The sequence below is a fragment of the Zea mays genome, chromosome 1 (genome assembly GCF_902167145.1).
Source record: "Zea mays cultivar B73 chromosome 1, Zm-B73-REFERENCE-NAM-5.0, whole genome shotgun sequence".
Taxonomy (NCBI): domain Eukaryota; kingdom Viridiplantae; phylum Streptophyta; class Magnoliopsida; order Poales; family Poaceae; genus Zea; species Zea mays.
Genome location: NC_050096.1, coordinates 49,651,046 through 49,674,915, shown reverse-complemented (window position 1 = coordinate 49,674,915; position 23,870 = coordinate 49,651,046). Strand labels below are relative to the sequence as shown.

General features: G+C 49.9%; 2 protein-coding genes across 6 annotated transcripts in view; both read left to right on the top strand.

Moving 5' to 3' along the window:
* Window positions 1–2,247: 2,247 nt before the first annotated feature.
* Window positions 2,248–6,722, top strand: LOC100273099 (uncharacterized). The gene is made up of 8 exons (NM_001147548.1): window positions 2,248–2,706; window positions 3,009–3,076; window positions 3,579–3,645; window positions 3,819–3,973; window positions 4,056–4,126; window positions 4,236–4,304; window positions 4,627–4,727; window positions 6,175–6,722. The coding sequence occupies exons 1-8, from the start codon at window positions 2,452–2,454 to the stop codon at window positions 6,493–6,495; spliced, it is 1,107 nt and encodes a 368-aa protein (NP_001141020.1). The 5' UTR covers window positions 2,248–2,451; the 3' UTR covers window positions 6,496–6,722.
* A 1,066-nt stretch (window positions 6,723–7,788) lies between these two features.
* Window positions 7,789–23,870, top strand: part of LOC111828497 (uncharacterized) — a 39,536-nt gene continuing 23,454 nt past the window's right edge. For 2 of the 5 annotated variants that reach the window (XM_035960695.1, XM_035960696.1), the window contains exons 1-2: window positions 7,789–8,611; window positions 19,772–19,837. In XM_035960695.1, the coding sequence (XP_035816588.1) occupies window positions 8,192–8,611; window positions 19,772–19,837 (486 nt within the window). In that variant the 5' untranslated portion in view covers window positions 7,789–8,191. The remainder of the gene's footprint in view (window positions 8,612–19,771; window positions 19,838–23,870) is intronic. The other 3 variants (NM_001360188.1, XM_035960697.1, NM_001360189.1) reach the window with 3 other exon arrangements.

Genomic DNA, 23,870 nt, shown 5'->3' with positions numbered 1-23,870 from the left:
TAAAGTGCCTTATTTGGGCGGCCTCATCGAAGTCGTAGTCCTCATCGCCCACCTATGGTGCCTGCGCTCCAAACTCAACAATATCACATATGCTTTCGTGGAGTGAGGTTAGATGGTGCCTCATTTTATCACTCCACATACAATAATCCTCACCATCAAAATATGGTGGTTTTCCTAGGGATACGGAAAGTAGAGCAGCACGTTTAGGAATGCGAGGATAGCGAAGAAGCATCTTATTATACTTCTTACGCTCTTGGCGTTTCGAAGATGTAGACTCGGTGCCGGATGTGGAAGGTGATGAAGAGTCGGTTTCATAGTAGACCACCTTCTTCAGTTTCTTTTTCTTCTTGTCACCCTTCCTATGTGACTTGATGGAGCCGGCAGATTCCTCCTTGCTCTTGTCCCCGGCCTCCTTTGACGGAGTCCGTTCCTCGTTCTTCTTTCCCGAGGGTTCGAGCTTTTCGTCGGTGACCATCTCCCTCTTGGCGTGTTCTTCCGACATCATCACTTCGAGTTGTTAGACTCCAATGAAGCAAAAGGCTCCGATACCAATTGAAAGTCGCCTAGAGGGACAGGGGGTGAATAGGCGAAACCTACAAATTATAAACTTTGAACACACACTATACCTAGGGTTAGTGTTTGAAATTATTCGGAGTGCGGAAGATAGTTTCTCTTGCTATGAGTTTCTCAATCAATACGGATAACTTTGAGAGTAAACTCAAAGCGATGTGAGCAAGAGAACTTTAGAGAGAGAGAGAGAGGAGAGGGAAGAAACAAATAGAGTGAAGATCAACACAAGTGAACACGACGATTTGTTTCTCGAGGTTCGGTTTTAAAGAACCTAGTCCCTGTTGAGGAGGCCACAAATGTCGGGTCTATTCCAACCCTTTCCCTCTCTCAATTGGTCACTTAGACCGGTCGAGTGCTTCTTCTTAATCACACGGGTCACTAAGACTCCGCAAGGATCACCACACAATTAGGTGTCTCTAGCTAACTTTACAAAGCACTTAGAAGAATTAGAGTGAGAAGAAGAAAGCAATCCAAGCAACAAAAGAAACACAAAACACCCTCTCTCAAGTCACTAAGCACTTGGTTTGATTTTGGAGCTTGGAGATGATTGAATGCTTTGATTGTGTCTTTGGAGTGTATTCTTTGCTCTTGTATTGAATGAGAAGTGTGGGATGCTTGGATGGCTTGAATGGAGGTGGTTGGGGGTATTTATAGCCTCCAACCACTTTCTAGCCGTTGGCTGGATTTGCTATCGATGGGCACACCGGACATGGCACTGTTCATTGTCCGGTGCATGCCACGTCAGCCAACCGTTGGGATTTGGAGCTGTTAACCGTTGAAGTCATTTGTCCTCTTGCGACACCGGACCGTCCGGTGCGCTCTGACTTCTGCTCTATCCGTTGTTTCTTCGTCAGCGCAGTCTACCATTGGCGAAGATGATCGTTGTTCCGTTGGCTTACCGGACAGTCCGGTGGCACACCGGACAATCCGGTGAATTTTAGTGGAGTGACTTCGAGAAAACCTGAGAGCGGCCAGTTCGCGAGGGCTGCAGCCTGGGGCACGAGACAGTGTCCAGTGCACCACAGACTACGCCAAGTCTATGTATGCTCCAAACTTTGTAGAATTCCCCAAGATAATTTGTTGCCTGTTGATTGTGAACTTTATGCATCTGATACAATCATTCACTAGGCAAACTAGTTAGTCCATGTGATTTGTGGTGGACGTCAAACACCAAAATCGATTATAGAAAATGTTGAGGCCATTTTCCTTTCAGCGACCCTAACCACGAGCTTGTTGCAAGCTGGACAAGCGGGTGGGCGAGATTTCCGCAAGCGGGGACGACGATCGGGAGCACGGGCGACAGCGAGGGCGCGATGAGAGGGGGAGGCCGGGAAAAGGACTACGTGGCGGTAGGGCTGGCGAAGCACGTTCCGTGGGCGTATTGCGAGCGGGACGATCGGGCGAGACAGCGGATTCCGTGACAATCTCGGGGCTGGGTGGAGGGCAGCGACACGCAAAGGACTAGTGCGGGGCTAGAGTGGGGCATAGTTGTGCCTAGAATCTATATTATTGACTTAATAGATAATAGAAATTACTCGTATAACTACAGCCTCGTGGAGTAGTTATCTGCCTTTTTCGCATTCGTATAAAGAGTTTTTTTTAATAAATTGGTTCAACGTGGCTGTCAAAAGCTGAATGCTAGGTGGTTCACAGGGGTACTCGTCAACTCCTGCTGTTCACGGGTTTGAAGCGAAAATTCGCCCAAACCAGGCCGGCGACGGACGCCTCCTCGTTCTCCACGCCGCCGCCGCCGCCGCCGCCGCGTTGGCTAGGTTGACCTGACCGATCTTGACTTCTCTAGGCTCTTGCATCCCCGACGACGGAAATAGCCTCCGAGTTTCCAACAGGGTGGCTCCGGTCGACCACGAAGCCTCGATCTGCATGACGAGGCTACTCGTCATCCTGTTCGCCGGGGCGACCCTAGTAGTCGCCACCACCGCGCACGAGCACCATGGTGAGGCGCCCACCTGCGCCGGAGGCAGCGAGCACGTGCTTGCGGAGTTCCGCCCCGGTGAGGTGACCGTGGACGGGCACAACGAGGACTGGGAGAGCGTGGAGGCCTCGGAGTTCGCGCTGCTGCCGGCTCTAGATCCAGACGATGATAAGGCCTACTCCGGCGGCAAGATCGCCGTAAAGGTTCGTCTCTTCCACGCTCTCTTCTTCGTCTTTTCTTTCTCTGTCTTACTCTCCCCCATAGCGAAACAGGTGGATCACGACAAGTTAGGCTGATCGGAATTAGATTCAGAACTGCGCGTGTTGTCGAAATGGGGTTCGATAAGCCGAATCATGGACTTTTAGCATTTTTCTGTTTGGAGAAGCAAAATATTAGATTTATCTGGAATAAGCTAGCTAGATGTTCGAGTTCAGTTTTCTACTAACTTTGAAACCTTGGTGTCTCCGAAGTGGTGCTTTATTAACTTTGGAAGTTGACTGTACAGGCTGTGCATGATGGCGTCAACGTCTTCTTCTTGCTTCAGGTTGATGGGGCTTACGCTTACACTAAAGGGTACTTTCGCCTTCTTTCTGTGTCACTACATCTGCACCAGTGCGGATAGAACGATAGTGGAGGTTGTAGTGCTCTTTATGGCCACTCTTTTAGTTCAGAGACGTTGGATAACCAATCAGCTACTCCTATATTGTTTTAATGCACAAATCCATCACGATCTGTTTGTCCTTTAGCTTCGACATTGTCAGTTGATGAGGCCTATAGATTTATACATGGTTCTTGACTGCTCTGTTAAATAGTACTAGGATCAATGTAGCTTTTCTTATTATGTTGGTATTCTTTAAGGCATGATGGTGTTTTAACTGGATTGACTATACCTTGGCATGACAACCCCACTCATTGCCTTTGTCTTCTTTACGACATGTTGCTGGTTTAATTTGATTGATCATGCCTTATGAGAACGATTTCATTCTCAAATGGATTTTAGCCTTCCACCATTAATTTAAACATATAGCTCTGTATCTAGTAACCTGTGTTTTGGTTCACCTGTTCATCAACACAGGGAAAGTAACAAATGCCCTTCTGTTGCTCTGATGTTCCAAGTTGGAGAGAAAGCCACATTTTACAATGTAAGTTTGGTTGCTTCCAGCTATGAACCATTACAAGTGTAATTTCATGCATGCATTGAGTTTTTTAATCATTATATATACTAGCTCCTTTTTGTATTTCTGGACAATGCCTTTTGCACTCTTTATTTTTGGTCATTTTATAATGTATGCTGAACATTGTTTGGCATTTTTAGATGGGAGGATGCAAAGATATGCCAGGTTCATGCACAAGTAAAAGTTGTAGAGGTCATGAGGTTGACATTATGCACTTCTCAATTGGAAATGCTATCCCTGGACGACTTTACGGTGGCAATCACATAGACAATGCAGCTGGGAATGGAAACGACAGGTAACTATGTTCTATTTTGTTGCATGATGATCGCGTACTTATGTATTGTAGAAACTTATGGTTAGAGTATCTCTTTATTTAGATTTGGTCACCTTGTTGATGTCTATGCATGGAATCCACATTGCCGATACCTCGATGGAGTGGGCCCTAAAGGTAAACATGCTTATAAAATTTAGAAACCATCATGTATGGATTATATGTTTGGTTATTTTCCTACTACCTTTTTTTATTGAACTTTGTTTTGGGACAAAAATTGTTTCAGAGAACAATTCAAATGCTCAAAATGATTGGCATGGGGCTTGGTGGCACAGTTCATTGACCTTCCATTCAGGTATACCATCAGACTCGTTTCTCTTTTATCTTTACTTCGTACTTGGTTTGGTTATGAATTCTAAAGAATATAGCATATGGAGATCAGCTTCTGAGAGTTGACAACTTGAGTTTGCATGCTTTATTCTTCTTAATGCCCCTTATCTCCAACTGCGTATATATATTTATTTTAAAAAGCAATGGACTTCCACTGCAATAATATGGAAACATAAGCTCTCTTAACCTGGCTAGTCATCAGTATACCTTAATTGAATGTTCACCATATGGCAAATACATGTAAGTTAAAATTTATTGTCTAATGTTTTTTTGAAATCTTCTCCCAGGCTTTGTTGATGACGATAATCCTTATGGACAACAAGATGAGAAGGGTACATATTATTTTGAGTTTTCAAGACCCTTAAGAACAATGGATCAATTTCAGCAGGTACTTATCCACTAACACATTACATTCAAGATATTGTAGTATGAGTGTCTGGTGAAAGGGCCTCTAGGCTCTAGCCGAGTTGGTTAGATGGTCTGAGTAGCACTCCTCAGGTTCTAGGTTTGACTTCCCGTGAGAGCGAATTTTAGGCTGTGATTAAAAAAACCCCTCGTCTATCCTACGACAAAGCACAGGCCTAAAGCCCGGCCCCCGGCCGAGGTCGTTCTCACATGGGCTACGGTGTCGTTGTGTATGAATGGGGCAGGGGTTCGGGGGGGTTTTCTCGACCCGTGTGAGGAGGTCTTCTTCTTAATACAATGCCTGAGGGTGTCTTACCCTCCGCAGGTCGAGTTTTTTTTAGTATGAGTGTCTGTACTATCATGTTTTTTTGTCGAACACGCATGGGAGCTACATATCATTATATTAATTAGGAGAAAGATACATGCCTTACATAGATCGAGATATAGAGAACCACCTTACGACAACCAAAATCTAATGAATTAAATCTGGTGCTTCCACAACCACCAAGCCACCAACAGAACCAATGAATTAAATGATTTTCTATTGGCAGAAGACACAGTTGTACACCACCAATCTTGAAAAACTGTCACATCTGGAGATGTGGAGAAAAATTGGAGACCAACCATCTCCAAGATAGAAAACCAAACTTGCCTAGCAAAAACACAACCGACCAGGAGATGTTGAACTGTCTCATTGTCCTGACTGCAGAGGGGACAACTTCCGGGATGGTCCATCCCCCACATTTAAATGGTAAAAAAACTATTGTGTACAAATGAGGATTTGAACCATGGTTGTTTGCTCCAAACCCACATTCACACACACTTAATCAACAAAACACACATATCTTTGTGTTTTATACTATATACTCAAAACATAGATGGAAACCTCACCAACATATGGACACTTTGCTAGTTGTCTCTAGATGTGTCTGTTTTTAGATTTCTTCAGATGATGCCTTGGGTGTATCCGCAATTTTCTATGGAGGGTTCCTAGCTCTATTTATAGGGGCTAGAGTTACAAGTCATTTATGTGATGCAGATTTCATCAGGTTACAATCTGAGTACAAATCGAACAGAGATCGAAACCGAGTAGAACTTCATCCCGTGTTTTGCAAGAGATACCCGGTCTTGTACCGTATCTCCTTCAGGACTTGAACTGGTCCAGTAGTCAGATTTTTGCTTTTTATACGCTCGAGAGACATACATATCTTCCACAGGCCACATGCATCTTGTGCCTAGTATGCTTTGAACCTTTGACAAATCTACCTCATCTGTACTTATGATGGGCCGATCTGTATGCGTACCTATTTAAAAAATGTGAACTGACTGATATGAAACCTTCTATGTCAATTTAACCTGCTTGAAGTTTTATGTTTTACTGTATTTACCCTAACCAAATACAGTAATCAAATGCTCTTTTGGTGATGCAGGATGCACAATTCACAATAGGACGTCCCAGCAATATGTCCGTAGCCTTGTGGTACCCAGACGATGGCAAAGCATGGAGCAACTCCGATCATTACTCAGCCAGCTGCAACTGGTTGGTTTTGGATATACAACCTTCGTCCGAAGCTACGTATTACCGTCCAGCTCCTAATCGCTCTTGGGATGCTGCAACTGGCTTTGCTTTACTTCTTTCAGTGGTAGCCATTTGCATGTCCATCTTTGTGGGCTACCGATTTTCTAGGAACAGGAGCACTGCCCAGTTTACACCACTTGAACAGATCCAGTTTGCTGAAGAACGCCATTGATTGGAATTGAGATTAGGCGAAGCATCAAGCAACAATGTTTCATCTGTTCCACCATTGTACCTCCAAAGTTGACAGATTGCTGCATTGAAGTTTTGAACCGGGTTGTTGTGATCCAGTATAGGGAGATATTGAAAGCATACACGATACATAATTTAATTACAGACTGCCGGTTTTTATCGTAGGAAACAATTTCTATATGCTATACATCAAACCGGTTATTGGCGGCTCATGACTTTGACGATTGTTTCATTGGTTGCATAATATTTGAATATATCTAAATTTGGTTCGAATGCTGAAGTGAATTTTTTCTATGATAACGCTGATTTGTTGAAAGATCTGCCCCGTGCCCGTAGGATCCCTGTCTTTTCCTACGATGAGCAATCCATAGCAATTCTATTTAAATAAAAAATTTAGTTTAAAATGGGAGGTTTTCGCTCCCTTGTTTTAGCACCCTTTCTTCCAAACTAATCCTTAAGAGCATCTTAAAAAACTAGTTAAATAGCTCGTTAAGCCAAATATTGACTATTCAACAACAAAATAACTCTGTAACAGACTAGCTATCTGACTCGTTAAGCTATCTGATTATCTAAATTAGCTCTCACTAGCTAAATTTAGCTAGCCATCTGATTAGTAAAACTAGATAAATAGTCTGTTGGATATAAGGTAGCGTTTGGATCCAGAGTATAGGGTCATGGAGCCACTCTATTATAGTATATAGCGTGTTTGGTTTGATTCTACGTAGAATCGATAGGCTCCAAAAAGAGAATATTCATTCAATATACTGCATCTCTGGGCTCCAGAAAAACACTCGAACCTATACGCTCGAGTTCTCCAGTCGCAGCGTGGGGCTGTGCCCCTGTTCTCTCCCCTCCCGTCGTAGCGTCTCTGTTCTAAACTATGTAAATCGTGCGGGCTGTTCTGTCAAATCTAGTCATTACTCATTAGTCTTTAATAGCTTAAAGTATTATAATTTTTTTATCTCCACATTTATGACCGTGAAAACCATATACGTATTGTAATTATATTATTTTTTGTTTGAATTAGTAATATTATTATTTTTGTGTATATATATGGAGAAGATCTATTCTATCCACTCTATAATTGAACACAGAATGGGTTGTTCCATTCTACTTCATTCTAGAACCAAACAAAAAAATAGAGTGACTCTGTTCTAACTGTCAAACACAGAACGGAGCCATTCTGTTCTTAGAATCTGGAACGGAGCCATTCCATCCAAATAGACTCTGGAACCAAACACTACCTAAATAGACAGTCAAACAAAGAGCTAAAAATAAAAAGTCTCTTGGATATGCTCTAAAGAGGGAAGAGTAAAATTTGCGTATACTCTTAGTAATTTAAGTTAACAAACAAGCAACTAGATTGAGTTCAAATCAAGTCTAAAATTTTGCCCCACCCTTTGAATCCATTCAATTTCACGAAAAATCTGCAGAATCCTGTAGCATTTACCGGAGCCCAAAATATCCGTATGAATGCGGCCCGTCACCCTTGAGAAGTTTGAGACAACGCCGCACTTCAGGTCCTATCGGCAATCTGGGCACCCACTGCCACTAGCCTGAATGCCCCCACAAGTTCTAGGGTTTTAGGTCCAAGGTTTTTGTGCAACCTTCGTCCGCGCGCCACCAATTTCTTAGCAATTAGTACCTCACACGTGCTCCCTCTGCTGCTGCGCCGCTCTATGGCTGACCCATTGGACGCGGCCGCCGCCTTCGGTGTATCCACCAACGACAACAATGTCGACGACGTCGAGGACCTTTACGCGGACCTCGACGAGCAGGTCGCCGCCGCGCTCGCTGCCGCAGGGGAGAGTGGCGGCTCAAACGCGAGGGATTCCGACCCCCTCACCGACGGCGAGGGGGAGTTCCCGGAGCCCGACGAGAACGAGGCGGTGGATTTGGGCGACGGGACCGAGGGCTACAGCAGCAGCGATGATGAGAGCGATGATGGCCTTCGCATCGTGCTGAACGAGGACACCAGCGCGCCACTGCCGCCGCCCCCTGTGGGGCGCGGCGAGGGATGCGTGGCTGAGGATGAGGAGGGAGATGATACGAGCAACCGTGTGAAGGTTTCATCTGTTAACGATGGCGGGTGGGCAACGGTATGATTCTTGAATTGGCTGAGTAATTGGTAGTATTAAGATTCTTATTGGTGCTGTAGTGCGAAATTGGAGTATTATAGGTGTAGTTAGGGGTGTTTGGTTTGTAGGGACTAATTTTTAGTACCTTCATTTTATTCCATTGTAGCCCAAAATTGTCAAATACAGAAAATAAATTATAGTTTTAGTTTCCGTATTTAGCAATTTAGGGACAAAAATGGAATAAAATAGAGGGACTAAAAATTAGTCCCTAGAAACCCTAAACCCTTTAATTCAGGGGAGGTTCTAGATACTTTGGTGCTGTGGCGTATTGCATGTTTTATGTGGGTTCCTGCCAATCCTATTAAACTTCTTGTGAGCTTCAAGTCGATTGACTCTCTATTCCAATTTCCTCTGTGCTGAATTGCTGATACATGTAGCTCGAGGATGTTGTGTTGCAGTTGTTTACTTAATGATGTATGTATTTCTAAGCAAAACAATTTGGATGAATGTATTGCATATGTGGCTTCTATCCAACTATGCAAGTCACAAGGAAAGGGGGAAGCCTAGCAAGATGATTTGCTTGCTTAATCTTTCATTGATTGAAGGGGTACATTTATAGGGCTGAGATAGCAGCCATCCTTATCTAATATCTTAACAAACCCAATCCTTATGTATCTAAACAAACTCCTTATCCCTATCCATCTAAACAAACTAACTGATAGTTATCCATCTAAACAAACTAACTGATTTTATTAGGGCAGCTAGGCTGTCGGTCATAACAGATCCAGATGATGAAAACTTCCACAAGTGAGAATCAGGCACTCCAGGCTGCAGAACAACATCCTCAAGAACATGATACAGCTCAAAAAATTCCAGCAACACTCTAAAAGTTAGGGCATCACTGACCAGCCTTTTGTTGATCCTTCTTCTAGGGACCATGGCTACAAGAGGGGTCAATCTTACTAACACTCCTATTGCAATTAACCATCTGTCCTTCCAGAAGAGTGTATTGGTACCATCCCCCACTACTGTAACCACAGCCGCCTCAAAGAGCTTCTGAACCTCTTTACTAGAATGAGTAGAAAAAACGGTCCAAGGTTTATTAGACTCAGTCTTTTGCAACCAAGGCCATCTAACCCGAAGAGCCCAGCATAACGATTTTAAATCATGCAGCCCCAGACCACCCAGTTCCTTTGATCTAGTAACTTTAGGCCACACGAGCAAACAGAGCCCTCCATTACCCTCTTTTCTGCCCCTCCACAAAAAGCCTTTTCGGAGTTTATCAATTTCCTTGATGGCCCAGTAAGGCAAATCAATAGCCATTGCAGTATAAATTATTTTTGCAGTCATAACAAACTGAACGTATACTGCCCTGCCAGCTCGGTTCATCATCTCAGCTTTCCACCCTGGGAGCATGGATGCCACTTTATTGATCAACATACAGATCTGGGATCGAGGCAACTTATATAACGCTAAGGGGAGGCCCAGATAGGTGCAAGGGAAAGCAGAGAACTCACAAGGAAGCATACTTTTAGCCACAACAACCGTATCACTTGAGCAATGATTTGGAAGCACATTACTTTTCTGGACATTAGTTTTGAGGCCTGAAGCTGTACCAAACAGTTGAAGAATGTTCAGCAACAAACTTATGTCAGGAGGGTCGGGCCGCAGGAAAATCATCACATCATCCGCATAAAGAGAAATGCGATGTTGCAATGGTTTTGAGGACAATGGTTGCAAGAGACCTTCCTCAGACGCCTGCTGAATCAGCTGTGATAGAATATCCATTACTAAAATAAAGAGCATAGGCGAGAGGGCATCGCCTTGCCTCAGCCCCCTTTGGTACAGAATACGCTCACCTGGAATCTCATTGACTAAAATCTGAGTAGAAGAGGTAGCCAACAGCCCACTAATAATATCACACCAAATCTGCCCAAATCCAAACTTCTTCACGACTTCAATAAAAAAGCCCAAGATATTGAGTCGAAAGCCTTTGTAATATCTAATTTGAAAAGAATGCAGGGCTGTTTCTTTCGGTGAAGAAAATGGACTGTTTGTTGCACTAACATGAAGTTGTCCTGTATGAACCGTTTCTTGATGAAAGCAGACTGGGTTGGGGCAACCATTTACTGCAGTTTTCCAGCAAGCCTATTAGCCAAAAGCTTTGTGACCAATGTAGCAAAACTGTGTACGATACTAATTGGTCTGAAATCTTTCACATTCTGTGCTCTCTCCCTTTTAGGCAACCGAGTGATGTAGTGTCAAGGGCCTTAGAGTCTAGGGAAGGGGGCCCTCGGCTACGTAGGTCGTACCCTCGGTCCGTCTTCTCCGGTGAGGTTTTACCCCTCTTCCGAAGGCTTGAGAGTGGTAGGGAGAATGGAGGAAATAACTGTGTTATTGCTCGTCTCTCAAAGGAGCCAGCTACAAGGCTTTATAGCCTACGGTGTAACAAAAGGGGAAACTAATCCCTCTGATTTAGGATCTCTACTAAAAGGAAACTGATCTCTATGATTATTTCTTCTTCTAGCCGCCCTTCCTTCTATAGAGGTGGCGGCTGCATGTCCTTTGATTCTTTCCTTCTTCTAGCCACTGATTTCTTGGCTTTCCTTTTCTGCTGCTGACGTGGCACTGGCTGCTGCTCTTTCTGCAGCGCGCCTCCCGTCTCTTGCGCGCCTCCGACGGTTATAGGGGAGGCCCCACATGACATCTCTCCCCCCCTCGACTGGCAGCTCGTCCTCGAGCTGAAACGACGGGTGCTTGGCGCTGAAATCTTCCCAGTCTTCCCAAGTTGCAGCGGAGGCTGGCTGACCCTTCCAACGCACCAGGACCTCTTTTATCCCCCTTGCGAGGCGGGAACGCACCACCCGTTCCGGCTCGGGTATCACCTTTCCATGGAGCAGCTCAGGAAGCTCCGGGGGAGAGGTCGGTGGTGCGCCCACCCATTTCTTCAAGAGCCCCACATGGAACACATCATGAATCTTGGCCTTTGGTGGTAGAGCTAGGCGAACCGCGACGTCATTGATGATTTCAGTGACGCAATAGGGCCCAAAGAATCTGGGCTGCAGCTTTCCCTTCTGTGCCAGGGACATGGACGCCACCGGCCGATTGCGGAGACGCAACAGGACCCAGTCCCCCACGTTGTAGGCCACCGCCCGGTGTTTGTTGTCGTAGAACCGTTTCTGTACAGCCTGAGCCTGCTCCAGGCGATGTCGTACATCCTCCAGGAATGCTTCCCGCTCTGCCATTGTCTTGGCCACTGCTGCCACCCGGGTATCCCCCGCCTCATAGGACCGGATGGATGGGGGATGTCGACCATACACCACATGGAAGGGTGTGTCGCGGAGCGAAGACTGGTACGCCGTGTTGTATGTGTACTCGGCCCAAGGCAGCCACTTGAGCCACTCACGTGGCCGATCTCCCGTGAAACAGCGAAGGTACATGGTGATGACTTTGTTGGCCGCCTCCGTCTGTCCATCTGACTGTGGGTGGAATGCTGATGACATATGAAGCTTGGCGCCCATGAGCCTCATTAGTTCTTGCCAGAACATGGAGGTGAACACGGCATCGCGATCGGAGACGATCGATTGCGGCATGCCATGGAGACGTACAATGTCGGAGAAGAACGCCTGTGCCACAGTCTCGGCGGAGTATGGGTGAGCCAGGGGAATAAAGTGTGCGTACTTACTGAAGCGATCCACCACTGTCAAGATGACGGACTTGCCACGAACACGCGGTAGAGCTTCGATGAAATCGAGGCCAATGTCCGACCATACGTCCGTCGGGACCGGCAGAGGTAGCAGCAACCCAGCCGGCAGGAGGTGCTCCGACTTATTGCGCTGGCAGGTCGAGCATGCCCGGACGAAGTCTTGCACCACCCGGCGCATGTCGGGGAAGTGAAAATCCCGACGGAGGCGATGGAGAGTGCGCTGTACGCCCTCGTGGCCGTCCCCATGGACAGCGGCCAATATCTCCTGGAGGAGTGGTGATGCCGATGGAATGAAGATGCGGCCGTCGTACGTGAGGAGCCCGTCGACAATGGCCCAAGGCGCGCCGCGTAGGCCTGCTGTTAGCTCCTCCTTGAGCGCCACTACCGCCGGGTGGTTGGCCTGTTCTTGCCGCAGCTGGGCAATGTAGTCGAAGCGTGGCGCGGACACCGCTAGGACTGCACCCTCTGGCGTGTCGCGGCGAGACAGGGCGTCTGCCACCCCGTTCTGAGCGCCAGGCTTGTACTCGACACTGAAGTCAAACCCCAGCAGCTTGCCCACCCAGTGATGTTGGGGAATGGTAGCTAGCCGCTGGTCGAGGAGAAACTTCAAGCTGTAGTGGTCGGTGCGTACGATGAACCGACGCCCCCATAGGTATGGTCGCCAGTGCCGGACAGCATGGACGAGTCCGATGAGTTCCCTCTCGTATGCAGCGAGAGAGCGGTGCCGGGGCGCCACTGGCCTGCTGAAGAAGGCGATGGGGTGGCTGTCCTGGATGAGCACCGCCCCAAACCCATGGGACGACGCGTCGCACTCGACGATGAATGGCTTGGTGAAGTCTGGTAGCGCGAGGACTGGTGCCGAAGTGACTGCTGTCTTCAGTGCCATAAATGCTGTCGTGGCCTCCTCTGTCCAGGAGAAGCCCTCCTTCTTGAGCAGCGCTGTCAGGGGTGCCGCTATGACACCGTAATCGTGTACGAATTTGCGGTAGTAGCCTGCAAGGCCTAAAAAGCCCCTGACCGCCCGCGCCGAACGAGGTTGTGGCCAGTCCCGGACAGCTTCCACCTTTGCGGGATCCATGGCGACGCCGGAAGCGGAGATGACGTGGCCCAGGTAAGCCACCGATGGGACAGCGAACGCGCACTTGGACTGCTTGACGAAGAGCTGATGCTGCTGGAGCATGGTCAACACCGCCCGGATATGACGCAGGTGGTCGGCCCAGGAGGAGCTGTAGATCAAGATGTCGTCAAAAAACACCAGCACAAATCGACGTAGGAATGGCCTGAGCACGTCGTTCATGAGAGCTTGGAATGTCGCCGGTGCGTTGCACAGGCCGAATGGCATGACCAGGAACTCGTAGAGGCCGTCGTGGGTACGAAAAGCCGTCTTGTGAATATCCGCCGTCCGCATGCGTACCTAATGGTACCCCGATCGCAGGTCTAATTTTGTGAAGAATCGGGCGCCGTTGAGCTCGTCCAATAGCTCGTCGACCACTGGAATCGGGAAGGCGTCCTTGACGGTGAGCGCGTTCAGCGCTCTGTAGTCGACGCAGAACCGCCAGGAGCCGTCGGGCTTCTTGATGAGGATGACCGGCGATGAGAAATCTGAGTTACTCCTGCGGACGATGCCTTGGCCCATCATCTCCTCGCATTGCCGCTCCAACTCATCCTTGTGCGCCGCCGGGTACCGGTAGGGACGCACAGCCACCGGTGCTGCGTCCGGCTTGAGGACGATAGCGTGGTCTCGAGCACGTACTGGTGGCAGTCCTGTTGGTGCAGCGAAGACATCGGCGAACGTGCCGAGGAGCCCCTCGATGAGGGAATCGCCCGCCGCGGTCGCTGCGAGACGCGGTGCGCGGACAGTCGCCACGTCGGTCCAGCAGACCTCCCGTCCGTGTCGTGTGAACGACATGGTGCGCGCCGTGAAGTCCCACATGATCCGGCCCAAGGTGACGAGCCACTGTGTCCCCAGGACCAGATCATAGCCAGCGAGAGGCATTACGAAGAGATCCACTAGGAACCTTTCGGCGGCGATGAAGATAGGGGCCTGCCTAATGACTCCGGGGCAGAGGATGCGCTCCCCGTTCGCCACGGTGGCCGTCAGACGCGGGCGAGGCTGGATGACCAAGCCCGTGCGGCGCGCAGCTTCCTCTCCGATGAAGTTGTGGGTGGATCCCGTGTCCAAAAGAGCCACCAGCGTCGCTGTCCCCAGATCCACCCGGACTTGCATGGTGTCGCATATGGGGACTCCTGCCACTGCCTGCAAAGAAAAGACTGGAGCCGCTGTTTCATAGTTAGGTTCTGCAGCGGCTGTGTCCTCCTCGTCGGTGATGATCACGCCGTCGACGAAGAAGATGCGGCGGCAGACCCGGTTATGGCCCCGGGAGTACTTCTCGTTGCAGTTGTAGCATAGTCCGAGACGACGCCGTTCCGCTTGCTCTTCTGTCGACAGCCGCTTGATTGGTTGGGTCTCCAACCGCGCCGGGGCTGCTCCAATAGGGGGAGCTGGGAGCGCAGGCCGCGCTGGAGGGACAGGAAGCGCTGGCGGCGGCAGAGCTGGAGCCGGCATGGTGCGTTGGCCCCCCCGGGTCGGTGCAGCCGTCGGTGTGAACGCCAGTCGCTCCCGTTCCATGACCTCCACTTCCCGCGCCAAGCTCATAGCCACTGCTAGGGTTTGGGGGTTGTGGAGGCGGACTTGGTTGCTGATCGGAGGGAGCAGCCCCCCGGTGAATAGTTGAACCCGTTGGGCCTCCCCCAGCGGACCCGCGCGGGGCAAGAGCGCCTGGAAGCGATCCTGGTATTCCTCTACCGTGCCCGTGCGCCGACATTCGGCTAGCTCGAACAGCGGTGCTGATCGCAGCGGTGGCCCGTAGCGGAGGTTGAGGAGATCCTTGAAGCGCCGCCAAATCGGGATGCCTTCGTCCTGCTGGACCTGCATGTACCAGAGTTGGGCCTTGTCCTCCAAATTATAGGAGGCCATCCACACCTTTTCTTCCTCCATGATCCGCTGTTGATGGAAGTACGACTCGCAGCGATTGATGAAGACGAGCGGGTCGGACTTGCCGTCGTAACGCGGGAAGTCCAGCTTCTGGAAACGCGGTGGTCGATCGGTGTGGTGTTGCCCGTCGAAGCCGCCGCTCGGCACCTGGGTGCCCGAGGACGACGTCTTGTCCTTCTTCATCGTGTCGATGTCGGTTTGAAGGGTATTGATCTTGCCGGTGAGCCCCTCGATCAACTTGGCGAGGTCGGCGATGGTGTGTTCGGACATGGCGCTGGGCGGGGGCGCGGTGGAGGTGGGTGATGAGCGTGGGTTGGCGGTGTTGAGGGCTGCTGGGTGGCTGGTTGCGGCGGAAGTAGCGGAAGAACTGGAAGTCTCGGATCGACGTGACCGTGATACCAGGTTGTCAAGGGCCTTAGAGTCTAGGGAAGGGGGCCCTCGGCTACGTAGGTCGTACCCTCGGTCCGTCTTCTCCGGTGAGGTTTTACCCCTCTTCCGAAGGCTTGAGAGTGGTAGGGAGAATGGAGGAAATAACTGTGTTATTGCTCGTCTCTCAAAGGAGCCAGCTACAAGGCTTTATAGCCTACGGTGTAACAAAAGGGGAAACTAATCCCTCTGATTTAGGATCTCTACTAAAAGGAAACTGATCTCTATGATTATTTCTTCTTCTAGCCGCCCTTCCTTCTATAGAGGTGGCGGCTGCATGTCCTTTGATTCTTTCCTTCTTCTAGCCACTGATTTCTTGGCTTTCCTTTTCTGCTGCTGACGTGGCACTGGCTGCTGCTCTTTCTGCAGCGCGCCTCCCGTCTCTTGCGCGCCTCCGACGGTTATAGGGGAGGCCCCACATGACATGTAGGCAGCATTAAGAAGATCCATGTTTCTGAATTTCCGAGCCCACACCCAAGATATGGCTGCCATAATGTCGTCTTTGATCATCAACCAGCAAGCTTTATAGAATCGTCCAGTGAACCCATCCGGTCCCGGGGCCTTGTCCGAAGGGAGGTTTTTGATAGTATCCCAGACCTCTTCCTCGGAGAATGGGGCGTCCAAGGCAGCTAAGTCAAAGGAAGGCATGCCTTGAGCATCCAAATCAATATTAGTATCACGCACCTCGCAAGACTCCAGCAGTCCACTATAGAAACTGAAGAACTGGGCTGCCTTGTCATCATGCGATGTGAGGGTACGTCCATCATCATCAATGATCTTAGAAATAAACTTCTTACCCTTACGGAACCTAGCCTGAGCATGAAATAAGGCTGTGTTTGCATCTCCATCCTTGATCCAGCTAATTCGGGATCTCAATCTGGCAATAGTTCGCCTAAGAGAGGAGAGAGCCAAACAATGCTTCTTGAGTGTATTTTTGAGCCAGTCTTCATTTTCAGCAAGAGCTCTGCTGTCCTGAGCTATTTCAAGTTGATGAAGGACCTCCTTGGCCAACCACCACTGACTCTGTACGTGCCCCACCTTTTTTTTACTCCAACTCAGAAGACCTTCGGCAGTGGCCTTAAGCTTCAAGGATAAAGTCACTAAGGGACAGGGCCCTGTCAGGACCAAGGACCACCCAGTAGCAACTACATCCTGAAAACCACCCAACTTGGGCCAGAACTCTTCAAAATGGAATCTCCTTTTACCATGTTTAAAATCTTGCAACCCCAATACAAGGGGGCAATGGTCTGAATCTTGTGTGGCTGAGTTTTGCAGGAGACAGTTAGGAAAAAGTTCTTCCCAATCCACAGAACAAAAGACCCTGTCCAATCTAACTAGTGTGGGATTAGCCTGTCCATTAGACCAAGTAATCTTCTTACCAATCAGCGGGACTTCTTTGAGAGCAAGATCATTAATCCATCTCCAAAATCTACCCATCATAGCCCGGTCTAAATTTGAATTGTTCTTGTCTTCATCTTGAAAAATCAAGTTGAAATCTCCAACCACCACCCAGGGTCCAGCACATTCTGCCCTGACCTCCCTGAGTTCCATAAAAAACTGAACTTTAGCTTCATTTCCTTGAGGGTCGTAAACACATGTAAGCCACCAAGGGGAACCTTGAGCTGAACCAAACTGAACTGATACTGAATGCGAGTCAATTCTGTATAGGCCTTGATAGCTGAGACGATCACGCCAAGCAACTAAAATTCCGCCACTGGCACCCACCGAAGGCATGACAACGAAATTCTTGAAATCAGGGCCCAACATTCGTGTAACCAGAAAACGAGAAACCTCAGTCATTTTAGTCTCCTGTAAGCAAACGACATCACATCTTAAGGAGCCAGCTAAACCCCTAACAACATCCTGACGAGCGCCGGCATTTAAACCTGTAACACCCTGAATTTGGGGGTATAAAATTTCTTTGCTCATATTCACAAATTCAGGTGTTACTTCCTTTTCTCATCCTTCCTCATTCTTTTCTTTCTCATTTCTATAGGAGATAAGTGCTTATTTTATTTGTAATTATAGTTTATTATGTTAAACCCTAAGGGAGTATGAATTGTTGCATCATGTTGAACCCTAGATTTCACTTTTGCTTGGTGCATAATGCTTGGAAGGTTTGGTTTGAATTTGTGGCTTGTTTGAATTTGAATCAAATAGGGAAAGTAAAAAGAAAAGGGAAAAACAATTCAGAATAAAAGAAAAAGGCAAAGCAGCCCACGTCCCCGCCCCCCTCGGCCTTTCGGCCCAGTCGGCCCACCTCGCGCGCGCGCCTCCCCCCTCTCTCCTCTCTCTGCGCAGCGGGCCCGGCCTGTCGGCGCGGCCGCCTCCCGCGCACCCGCCTTCCTCTCCCTCTGCCCGTGGGCCCGGCCTGTCAGCCCCGCTTCCCTCGCGCCCGCACCCGCTTTCTTCTCTCTCTCTGCGCCGCGGGCCCGGCTTGTCAGCTTCCCCGTCTTCGCGTAACCGCCGCCGTGCGTGCCGCGGTCTCCGCGCCCACGTCGCGCGTGGGGCTCGCCCCACCTCGCCCTCGGCCACTTGAGCCCCGAGCCTTGCTCGCCATCTCCCCCTCCCTCATTTGCGCACCAACCGGCCCCCCCTCTTCCACCTCTCCTTCGCTGTGCGCACGCCAGAGCGCCGCCGCCGTAAACCCCGCCGTTCCGAGCTCGGTCTCCGGCCGCCGTTGGAGCTCCGCCGTGTCCATTGCCACGGTGAGCTTCGCCCCGACGTCCGCAACCCGGAACGCGCATCGATTTCCCCTTTCCCTCCCTATTTCTCTCTGCCCGCGCTCACCCGCCGTCCGCCGTGCAGCCGCCACCGTCGACCCGGGCCACCGTCGCGTCTCCGTCGCCGCCGAGGAGTCCCCGGAGTCCGCCTTGAGGTAAGGGACCTCTCCCGCCCCTATCGCCCCTTGTTTTGCTCTCTGCCGCGTGTAATTCCTCGCCGGAGTAGAGTAACCCCGCCGCCGAGCCGCTCCGCCGTGAACCGCCCCCCTCCGGTGCCTCTGCCCCGACCCAGACCCCACCAACGGATTCCCCGTGCCCTCCCTAACCTCCCCGGCCACTCGGATCGCCCCAAGGACCCGCAGGGCCCCCGCGCCCCTCGTCTCCGACGAGCCCCTCCGCCGCGGGGACGAGCGCCGCCGCCCCTGCTAGCCGTAGGAAAGACCCAGGCTGCCCACCCGATCCCCGCCGTTCATCCCAGATCGGGCGGCCCTGATTCAACTCGCCCAGACCTAATCCTGGCCGTCCGCCGGAGATCCAGCGGCCCAGGCCCGCTGCCCCCTCACCCCGTCTCCCTGCCCGTTGGGCCCCGCTTGTCAGCTCGCCCGCGCGCGCGCTGCCCGCCCGGCCCCGCCTGTCAGCCGCTCACGCCGCCGCGCGCCCGCGCGCCCGCCGCGGGATCTAATCCTGGCCGTCGATCTGAGATCCAACGGCTGTAAGCGCCCGATACCCCTTCGCCCGCGCATTTTCTTAAAGAACCCCCCTGTTTTCTGGAAATTGCGCCCGCCGTCCCTGGTTTCTCGCAGTTAGGTCCTTGGACCTTTTATTTAATTCAAAATAGGTCCTTAGAGTATAATTTTAACCCCTAAACTTGTAAAATCCATAACTTTGTCATATGAACTCCAAATTGGGTGCTTCAAATTGCAAAATGTTCATAATATTATTATCTATCTGTTTATGCAAAGTTTCCCTGTTGTTTCCATGTCCCAATTAATGGTTAATCATTAGGATAAAGTTAATGTTATGGGAACCCTATTTGAGATAAATAAAAGATGGTAGACTTTAATAAAAGTTGGAGCACTTAAGTTTATGGATTTAAACACTTAAGTTTAGTAACTTAAAACCATGTAATAATTTAATCCCACCACTGACTTGAACCTGATTAGTGGATAATGAATCACTTTGTACAGTCCTCTACCCCAGACCTAGGGAACACCAGAATGCCTACCCCTTTTCAAACTATGAACTTGTGATCTCTCTTCTGCATATGTTTGGCATGTTGCTTTTGTTTGTTATCTTCCCAAGTGCATAGTGTGAATGATTACTTTACGTAGACAACGAGCAGTCTGTGTTTCCCGAGGAGGTTGCAGAGGAAGTCCCGGATCAGCAGTTTGGTGAAGGCAAGTGTCCTCTGTCCCATTATGTCCTATTCATTTATAACTTACTACCCCGCACTACTTACTTGAAACCTAAGGATTGACTAGCTTTACATTTTACTTTATCCTTGCTGACCTTATGGGCTATTATGGTTAGCACTTTGCTATTGCTTTAACATAATCAATGAACATGATGTGGCTATTTATGATACTGTTATCCTGATGATGTTGATGATCTTGTGATACTCTAGGGGGCTCAGGTTGTTTCCTGAGTACCTCTCCGTAAGGACTAGTTCGTTGAGAGACCACCCGGGATAACAGTGCAACCATGAGGGTGAAATGGGATGCCCTTAGCCGATTAATTAGATGAACTAGAGGTGTAGTTGCTTAGCCGTCGTGCCGTCAATGGGGTCCAGGCACAGTGCTTGCTCTGCCGAGGCTGAGTGCCGAGGTTCTTTCGTTTTGCTCTTTGTTAGTCACTCTCCTGCGGGGAGGGGTACTGTGTTTATCAAACTGGAGAAACCTAACGGGCAGCTATGATCTCTAGGGAATCTTTGTAAAAGCTACGTAGTGATGCCCTGCCGGACCACCTAGGTAGTGGTCAATGGGGATTAGCTCTCCCCGGGTAGAAAGGGAATCATGACTCATGGGTAAAGTGTGCAACCTCTGCAGAGGGTAGTGAAACTGGTATATCAGCCGTGCTCACGGTTAAGAGCAGCCTTGGGATCCTCTTTGATTAGAGATACAGATGGTTCGAGAGACAAGGATTATGTTATGGTTTTGGTTCGACGATGATGATAATGTTCCTCGTTGAGGAAATGGTTTACGGGTTGGTTAATGCTAAAATCTGGCTTCTACTAATGATAAATACCTGACCAACTAAAAGCAACTGCTTGAGCCTAACCCCACATAAAGCTAGTCCACCTCAGCCAAACGGGACATTTGCTGAGTACGTTGATGTGTACTCATCCTTGCTTTACCACAAAACACCAGGTTGTCCGCATTGTAATCACTGCTCAGGAGAAGGCGAAGCCGTGGAAGGAGACTTCCAGGAGTTCCAAGACTACGACGAATTCTAGGTGTGGGTTGGCGGCAACCCCCAGTCAGCTGCCTGTGGAGGCCTTTTCTTTACTGCGTTTCGCTAGTACTTTGATTTACCTGTTAAGACGATGACTATGTTGATGTCTATGACTCTGTGATGTAATAAGTTAAGTACTCTTTTATGTTATTATTCGAGCATTGTGCGATGAAGTTCATTTATGTAATCGCTGTGTACGTGAGTTCTGATCCTGGCACGTACATGGTTCGCATTCGGTTTACCTTCCAAAACCGGGTGTGACAAAACCCCTTACATTCCACACCAAATATTTGAAGGATCCATGGGGAAACAGAAAAGAAAAACGACCAGTGGAGGTGGCGATAGATCAGGCCTCTAGGGCCGACCTCTCCCCATGGGAATCAGGAACTGACCACCCAAACAGAGCTGCCAAAGCAGAAATCTGCGAATCAGACAGCGGCTTACTGAATAGCTTTGCATATTCATCTATACCCTTGGAGGAGAAAACTGCTTCCGCTTCAATTGGGGAATTAGCCATGGCTCTTAGCACCGTCATCTTCGCACGCCTCTGAGCAGGAAGTCGGAGCTGTGGCTCGACTCCAATTCCAGCCATTCTTCTGCTCCGACGTTGGATGAAGCTTGGGACACCACTTTTTTCTTCTTTTCATTAGTCTGGCGCCTAGGCAGGACCCCATCCACCTTCTTTGACATCTTGCATATGAAAGCTTTAGTCGGAGGTGCCATCACCAGGGAGCACCCACCTGCCTTCGCCTGGGCCCGTCGAGCCCTCCTCCTTGGACTGCGAGAGTACACACGCAGAGAGGGGCGAACCGAGGCAGGCTTTCTGCTCGCGGGAGCAGCCACCACAGGAGGTGGCGGGGTTGATAGCCGATCAGAACCCAACGGGGAAATGGTTGTTGTTGCATTTGTCGATGAAGATGGATCCACCATTCTCCCTAAGGACGGAACACATGGGGGCTCCACCTCCTCCTCTGGAAGTGTCTCAACATTCAACAATGATATGGAGGTATCTTCCATCGGTGGGGTGATCTCCCTGTCAATGATGGGCCTTGGAATGCACTAGCCTTAGAGGTAAGCAGGCTCCTGGGCCACCCATCCAGACAAATCCCCCTCCTCATCTGGCCCATCGACATCAGCCGACCCAACCATGCCTTTCTGAGACCTACCTATCTTGGTCCACCACAGGTAGGCGGACCGCCATCCTGCTTCTTAGCAGCGGCAAAAGTCGAGGAGGAGGCACGCTCATTGAACACTTCGAAGAGCACAAGGGTCCCTGCCGCCATAATTCTTGAAGCAGCTACCAAAGGCCCCGAGGCGTCACCTAGCGCCTTGAGATCACGCACAGGAGAGGCATGCGGGGTCGCTGGGAAGCAGCCACGTGGTGGTTGGTCACCGGGTTGCTCCCAAGCCTCTCATGCGCCGAACGGTGTCCCACCGTTCTGTCACCAGAGCCGCCATGCACCCCTGGTGAGGGAGAACGATCCCGCTTGCGCCGGGGATCAGGACCAACATCCTCGGACATCGGAGGCGGCAGTGGATTCGAGGCACCGCCATTGACGGCGAAACTACAGACATCGACACTGAAATCTCATAAGACAACATGCGCTTCAATGACAGATCTTGACATGGATGCATCTCCGGCTCCGGGATCAGCAGCTCCAGCATGGCCGGGATCAGCTCCAGCCGCCAACACCAGGCGGAAACCCTGAAGCAAGAAAGATCACGCCGGACGGCTGTGTCCGTGCAGAGCTCCACCGACGTACGGTACCCACGAAGCAGATCTTGAGCAGTGGACAACATCCAAGCATGGACAGGAACACCCCTCATTTCTATGCTCACGCGGAGGGATAGTGAGACTGCTTCAGCATGAGCCAATCTTGACCAGAATTTGAACTTCAAAGAGCAACTAGGGGTATTAAACATTGCCTCGTTGTTGAAAACATTTCTTGCCATCTCGCTTGGAATTAGCATCAGGAAGTCTTCCAGCGAAGATTTGTGCACTACGATGCGATCCACCTTGATGGCTAGAGCCGTCGCGACTTCCTCGGCCACCAGGTCCGCAGACACGGCCGACCTTGATCCAACCACTGTTACAAACAATGCCTTTCGAAGGTCCATCTTAGCTCTGGCTAGAGCAGCCGAACGCTAAGCAAAGCACGTCAGAGGAGACAAAGCAAGAGCAGCTCTGCCATCGGCCACCCCGACCTGCTCGCCGGCCGACCGCAACACCGAAGACTCTCCCACCTTCACGAGAACGCCAGGGTTAGCAAAGCCCTTAAGCCTCCTAACCCGAGACCAGTGTCGTCGCCTCTTGTCAGACGTCGAAGCCGGGAAGGACTCCATGGCCACCGACAGAGATGAGGGCGCCGTGGCAGTTGACGGCGTGATCATGCGCCACACCGACTTGCGAGCCTGCCCAGCCTTAGACTCACACCCAGAGACATAGGGGAGATGACCGAGCCGATTCCTGAGAGCACCTAGAGGGGGGGAGGGTGAATAGGTGATCCTGTAAAATTCAACAACTAATAGCCGCAAAACTTGGTTAAGTGTTAGAATGGCTAAGTAGCGAGCTCTTACGAACACACAAGTATCACAGAAAAACAATCACAAAAGACACGCGAGTTTATCCCGTGGTTCGGCAAGTATAACATTTGCCTACCTCCACGTTGTGGCGTCCCGATGGACGAGGGTTGCACTCAACCCCTTTCAAGTGATCCAATGATCAACTTGAATACCACAGTGTTCTTTGCTTATCTCTTTTCCCGTTTGCGAGGAATCTCCACAAGTTGGAGTCTCTCGCCCTTACAACAAATATCAAAGTGAAAGCACAAGAGTAAGGGTGGGAAGCAACACACACAAATCCGCAGCAATACGCACACACACAAGCCAAGACTTGAGCTCGAATGAAGCACAACTAGTTCACTACTAGAACAGAGCTCAAATCACTAACAAAGTCAATCAAGTGCGCGGAGACGGAGT

Bases quoted from the DNA above. Each gene is read 5' to 3' on its own strand.
- LOC100273099 (NM_001147548.1), top strand. From the start codon at position 2,452: ATGACGAGGCTACTCGTCATCCTGTTCGCCGGGGCGACCCTAGTAGTC. The intron at 3,077-3,578 runs GTACTTTCGCCT...TCATCAACACAG, and splicing joins GCTTACGCTTACACTAAAGG to GGAAAGTAACAAATGCCCTT. The intron at 4,305-4,626 runs GTATACCATCAG...ATCTTCTCCCAG, and splicing joins TTCATTGACCTTCCATTCAG to GCTTTGTTGATGACGATAAT.